Raw genomic sequence first — 6,604 nt, 5'->3', positions numbered from 1 at the left:
GCCCCCAGCCCCTCCTCCCTCAGACCCAGGAGTCCGGCCCCCAGCCCCTCCTCCCTCAGACCCAGGAGTCCGGCCCCCAGCCCCTCCTCCCTCAGACCCAGGAGTCCGGCCCCCAGCCCCTCCTCCCTCAGACCCAGGAGTCCGGCCCCCAGCCCCTCCTCCCTCAGACCCAGGAGTCCGGCCCCCAGCCCCTCCTCCCTCAGACCCAGGAGTCCGGCCCCCAGCCCCTCCTCCCTCAGACCCAGGAGTCCGGCCCCCAGCCCCTCCTCCCTCAGACCCAGGAGTCCGGCCCCCAGCCCCTCCTCCCTCAGACCCAGGAGTCCGGCCCCCAGCCCCTCCTCCCTCAGACCCAGGAGTCCGGCCCCCAGCCCCTCCTCCCTCAGACCCAGGAGTCCGGCCCCCAGCCCCTCCTCCCTCAGACCCAGGAGTCCGGCCCCCAGCCCCTCCTCCCTCAGACCCAGGAGTCCGGCCCCCAGCCCCTCCTCCCTCAGACCCAGGAGTCCGGCCCCCAACCCCTCCTCCCTCAGACCCAGGGGTCCATGCCCCTCCCTCCTCCCTCAGACCCAGGAGTCCGGCCCCAGGTACCAAAGCCACAGGGTCCCTACCTTGCTTGGGGACGTACTCCACCTTGATTTCTGGTGAACACAGGAGAGGGGATGGTTAGGTCTAAATCCATGGGGCTGATCCCACCCCCACCCCCAGAGGCAGAGGGGAGGGTCTGGGGTCCCCTGGGCACCGGGGTGCGGGGGTGGGCTCAGGACCGTGACTGTCCACTGGTCCCCACAGGGTCACACTGTGGCGGAAACGATGCTCTCCCTCCTCTTCTGTCTGACGCCCCCCCCCCCGCAGTGTGCACTGAGGGAGGCTTACTCCTGAGGGGGCACTCGGGCCCTGGGGAGAACCAAGGGGCCCCTCACCCAGGAAGTTGAGCTTGGCTGAGAGAGACAGGGCGTAGCCATCGGGCACGAACGTGTAGTCCCCCTCGTCCTCCGGGCGGACGTCATTGATCACCAGCTTGTGGATCCTAAGGGGTTGGGGTCACAGGGCAGAGGTCAAGCCAGGTCACCCGGGGACCACCACGGAGAAACATCCTCCTCGATGCAATGTACATGCTCACACCCACCCTTTTTCTTTTTAATATGTTGTTTTTTTAAAAATATTTTTTATTGATTTTTTACAGAGAGGAAGGGAGAGGGATAGAGAGTTAGAAACAACAATCAGCTGCCTCCTGCACACCCCCCAGGGATGTGCCGCCCGCAACCCAGGTACATGCCCTTGACCGGGATCGAACCTGGGACCCTTCAGTCCGCAGGCCGACGCTCTATCCACTGAGCCAAACCGGTTAGGGCTAATACGTGTTTTTTTAAATTGATTTTAGAGAGAGGGGATAGGAGAGGGATAGAGAGAGAAACAGCGATGAGAGAGAAACACTGATCGGCTGCCTCCTGCACGCCCCCTACTGGGGATCACCCCCAATGGGGCATGTGCCCTGACAGAGAATCAAACCAGTGACCTTTTGGTTCACGGGTTGACACTCAACCACTGAGCAACCCCAGCTGGGCCACACCCACCCTTTTTCTTCTGGCCTTTGGAACTATGGGTTCAAATCTCAGCTTTGCCCCTTCCTAGCTGTGTGGCCTTAGGCAAGCACTTAACCTCTCTGTGCCTCAGTTTTCATCTATAAAATACAGGCAATGATGCCCATCCGGTGTAGCTCAGGGGTGGAGCGTCGACCTATGAACCAGGAGGTCACAGTTTGATTCCCAGTCAGGGTGCATGCCCGGGTTGTGGGCTCGATCCCCAGGTGGGGGCATGCAGGAGGCAGCTGAGCAATGATTCTCTCTCCCTCTCCCTTCCTCTCTGGAATCTATAAAAATATATTTTTTAAAAAAATACAGGTGCCCTAGCCAGTTTGGCTCAGTGGATAGAGCGTTGGCCTATGGACTGAAGGGTCCCAGGTTCGATTCCAGTCAAGGGCACATGTCTGGGTTGTGGGCTTGATCCCCAGTAGGGGGCGTGCAGGAGGCAGCCGATCGATCATACTTTCTCAACATTGATGTTTCTCTCTCTCTCTCTCTCCCTCTGCCTTCCTCTCTAAAATCAATAAAAATATAGTTTTTAAAAATACAGGCAGTGATAACAATCCCCACCAGGGTTGCGAAGCATTTAGAAAGCTCCCCGGCACGCAGTGGGTGCCCTGTGAGCTGTAGGGTTTCTTCTTCTTACTGAAACCACAAGCAGGCAGGGTTCCTACACAGAACCCAGAGAAAGCCACGTTCCACCCAGAGCTGCCGTCCGGAACCCCACAGGACACGACATCCGGTGGCACTATGGTGGCATTCTGTACAGACTGCAAATAGGACCACGATTTTCCCTCCCTCTATCCATGCCCCTTGCCAGGAGAGCGTGCAGCCTTTGACTTCCTTCACCCAACAGAATGCGGTGCAAGTGCCCTGGCCGGCGTGCTCCGTGCTTAGAACGTCGGTCAAGGGCGTGGGCCTGGGTTGCAGGCTCGATCCCCAGCTCTGGTCAGGGTGCGTGAGGGAGGCAACCAATCCATGTGTCTCCCTCACAACCGTGTTTTTCTCTTTCTCTCTCTCCCTCTCTCTACCCCCACTCCCTCCCTTTCATTCTCACTTTAAAAAATTCAATGCAGCCCTGGCCAGTTTGGCTCAGTGGATAGAACGTCGGCCTGCGGACTGAAGGGTCCCGGGTTCGATTCCAGTCAAGGGCTAACTCTCTATCCCTCTCCTTTCCTCTGTGAAAAATCAATAAAATACATTAAAAAAAAATTCAATGCAAAAGAAAAAGAAGGAATATGGTGGAAGCAACATGGGGACAGTTCCCAGCCCAGGCCACACAGTCATGTTCCCCTGCACGCCCTCAGAACCCGTTTCTAGCACGTGACGATGCCAGGGCCAGCCCTACTAGGAGATGAGGCATCATCAGGACCAGCGCAGACACAGCCCAGCACCTCCAAGTCCCCACAGAGCACAGGAGGGTGAGCAGAACTGACACTCAGCTGACCACACAAGCACCAGGAAGGCCATCCTCAATTAGCCAGCCTCCCATTGACCCACAGACTCGATTAAATAAGTCCTTGTTCTTTGGAACCACTAAGTCTGGGGATGGTTGTTACGCAGCTAGCGCTAGCTGATACACACGCCCCATCCCCCAGTCACCTCCATAGTCTACTCCGCACCTCCCCGTGTGGGACATGGTGATCCTCTTGCTGGGCCGCACCTCGACCCCATTTTTGAACCACTTGCCCGTCACCTTTTCGTCGGACACTTCGCACTTGAACACGGCCTGATCCGAGGCCTTCACTGTCAGATCCGCAATGTCCTGCAGGACCTCCAGCTGTTTCACTGGACGAGGAGAGAAGGAGAGGGGGCTGTCACAACTCCCGTCTGCCCACGGACACGTGGGAGCACCCGGCGTGCCAAGGACTGTTCAAGGCACTGAGGATGCAGCCATGACCGGCCCAGAAGCAACCCACTGGCCTCATGGAGCTCAGGTTGTAGCTGGGAGACAGGCAGTGAACTGGGAAACACATTCACGTCACAAGAGGGAGCCATGAAGCCTGAGGGAGGGCGGGGACGAGCCCACAGGGGGCCGCCGGGGTCCCCAGGTGGAGAGGACGGCGTGAGCAGAGGCCCCGCGGAGCAGAGCGGGCTTGTGGGTGTGGGAACAGCAGGCAGGCGAGCTGTGGTAGGAGATGAAACGGGCGGGACAGCCGGGGCCCGAACCCGGGGCTTGTGGCCCAGGAGAGGACTCTGTGTGGAGTCTGAGCAAGGCCGGAGCCGTGCGGGGTGATGGGAAGACAGCGGGGATCTGACTTACATTTTTTTTATTATTATTATATTTTTTTTACTTTCTCTTGCGGTTTGAGAATTCCGTTATTTCTATAACAATTCTTTTTCTTTTAAATATACTTTATTGATTTTTTACAGAGAGGAAGGGAGAGAGATAGAGAGTTAGAAACATCGATGAGAGAGAAACATCGATCAGCTGCCTCCTGCACACTCCCCACTGGGTATGTGCCTGCAACCAAGGTACATGCCCTTGACCGGAGTCGAACCTGGGACCCTTCAGTCCACAGGCCGACGCTCTATCCACTGAGCCACACCGGTTAGGGCCTGACTTACATTTTTAAAGTTTTGTTTTTTTAAAATAAATAAAACAATGCAGCCCTGCTGGCGTGGCTGGGTGGTTGGGTGTTGGCCTATGACACAGGAGGTCGTGGTTCGATGCCCAGTCAGGGCACACGCCTGGGTTGTGGGCTCGGTGGGGGCCGTGCAGGAGGCAGCCGATCGGGGATTCTCTCTCATCACTGATGTTTCTGTCTGTCTCTCCCTTCCTCTCTGAATCAATAAAAATATATATTTTTAAAAACGCAGTCCTGGCCGGTGAGCCTCAGTTGGTTGGAGGGTTGTCCTGTTCACCAGAAGGTCACGGGTTCAAGTCTCAGTCAGGGCACATGCCCAGGTTGTGGGTTCAATGCCCAGCCAGGATGCTTACAAGAGGCAACCAGTTGATCTCTCTCTCTCTCTCTCTCTCTTTCTCTCTCTCTCTCCCCTCCCTCCCTCCTTTCCACTCTCTTTAAAAATCAATGGAAAGTAGCCCTAGCCGGTTTGCTCAGTGGATAGAGCGTCAACCTATGGAGTGAAGAGTCCCGGGTTCGATTCCAGTCAAGGGCACATGCCCGGTTCCGGGCTCGACCCCCAGTGTGGGCTGTGCAGGAGGCAGCCGATCAATGATTCTCTCTCACCATTGATGTTTGTATCTCTCTCTCCCTCTCCCTTCCTCTCTGAAATCAATAAAAATAAACAAATGATAATAAATCAATAGAAAATATATCCTCGAGTGAGGAAGAACAAAAATTAAATTAAATTAGAAGAGGCTTTAGATATAGAGGGGAAGTCTCATCCCCACCCACCACGAATCATCTAGATGTAGGCCCTTCTCTGAAGGCGTCACCCATCCAGTCTAGAGCTGGAAAAGCAGATGCGTACATACATTTTCTTTCTGTCCTCCCTCCCTCCCTCCCTCCCTCCCTCCCTCCCTTCTTTCCTTCTTCCTTCCTTCCTTCCTTCTGTTTTGATAGTACAGTCTCCTTTTTTTCCCCTTTTCTCCTACTTTAAAACTTTTCTGACTCTGTTAAACACCTTTGCATTATCGATTCCTTAAATGTTATTGGCCCATAAATTGTAAGTCTTAATACATTTTTCTGTCTATTGCTTTGTTATTATTTTACTTACTATTTATATGTTAGTAACACTAGATATGAATGTTCAAACTAAAATTGTCTTTAAAGACTTAGACTCATGTATGTTATTGTTGACTGAACATCTCAAGCATCCCAAACTAAAAATAAGTAAAACAATTTATTTCCCCCGACAAATATATACTTGTTCCATTTACATTTTCCATACATCTACGGGCAGCGAAGGCTTGAAGGCGGCTCCAGCCGGAGCAAAGGCCTGGGTCCCGGGTGCCAGAGGAAAACCAGTGCCGGCAGCCAGGGGAAGGGAAGGCCTATTGCACGAATCTTTTCGTGCAACAGGCCTCTAGTATGCAAATAACAGCACATTTGCTTTTTCTCCTAAAAATATACAGTAGGTCCCTGAATAACGTCATTTCTTTCAACATCATTTTGTAGTAACATCGATCAAATGTGACAGGAACTTAACTCTTGTTTCTATCACTTGGCCTTTGGTAAGAATGGTTTCGTTATATGTCATTTCGCCGCAGTTTTAAGAACCGATCGGTGATGTTAAATAAGGACTTACTGTATCTTGGAAATAATTCCACATCAGTAACTTAAAAGCTGCCCGTTTTTAGGGCTACCTGTGAATATGACGTAATTAACTTGGTCCATAAATGGCTTGATTTTTTTTGTCATATTTAAATATGTTTTTATAGATTTCAGAGAGGAAGGGGGAGGGAGAGAGAGAGAGAGAAACATCAATGACGAGAGAGAATCATCGATCGGCTGCCTCCTGCACACCCCCCACTGGGGACTGAGCCCCCAACCAGGATTCAAACCGTGACCTCCTGGTGCAGAGGTCAATGCTCAACCACTGAGCCATGCCGGCCACGCGAGCTTTTGTCATATTTAAAGAATTATAGACTCACAGGAGTTTGCAAAAATAGTGCATAGAGTCCCAGGTACTACCCTCCACCCAGCTTGCCCGGATGGGTGACATCTTAGACACCCATAGTCCAATAATCAATCCAGGAGGTGGACATGGGGGCAACATGGGGGCAATACTGTCAGCACCCAGACGACAGGAGGTGTTCAGGGGTGACCATCTGACTGACGCTTTACAAGTATCACTGGTTGGGGGGTGTGTGTCTCTGTGTGTGTGTGTGTGTGTGTGTGTGTGTGTGTGTGTGTGTGATGGGAGCAGGTGTGGAAACAGAACAACCAGCAAGGAGACTACTATAGGGTGTCCCAAAATTCACGCAAGATTTGAATTTTGCGTGAGCATTAACAACAACAACAACAACAACAAATAAAAGCCTAATTGTACTTGGTTTATTGAATCAGATTCTAATATCTGTTGCCCTTTGATTTCAATCCCTTCAATTTGATAAGCAT

At 52.8% G+C, this 6,604-nt stretch overlaps 1 protein-coding gene across 1 annotated transcript in view; it reads right to left on the bottom strand.

Annotated features, from left to right (window-relative positions):
• The window catches only part of MYBPC2 (myosin binding protein C, fast type), a 26,713-nt gene that overhangs the window by 8,299 nt on the left and 11,810 nt on the right, over positions 1 to 6,604 (bottom strand). Inside the window, exons 12-14 of the mRNA XM_005879630.2 lie at positions 3,203 to 3,368; positions 918 to 1,024; positions 606 to 635 (exon numbers count right to left, since the gene is read on the bottom strand). Of these exons, the coding sequence (XP_005879692.1) occupies positions 606 to 635; positions 918 to 1,024; positions 3,203 to 3,368 (303 nt within the window). The remainder of the gene's footprint in view (positions 1 to 605; positions 636 to 917; positions 1,025 to 3,202; positions 3,369 to 6,604) is intronic.

This window comes from Myotis brandtii, unplaced genomic scaffold, assembly GCF_000412655.1.
Source record: "Myotis brandtii unplaced genomic scaffold, ASM41265v1 scaffold601, whole genome shotgun sequence".
Taxonomy (NCBI): domain Eukaryota; kingdom Metazoa; phylum Chordata; class Mammalia; order Chiroptera; family Vespertilionidae; genus Myotis; species Myotis brandtii.
Note: the sequence above shows the minus strand (reverse complement) of the source record. Positions and strands in the feature narration are given on the sequence as shown.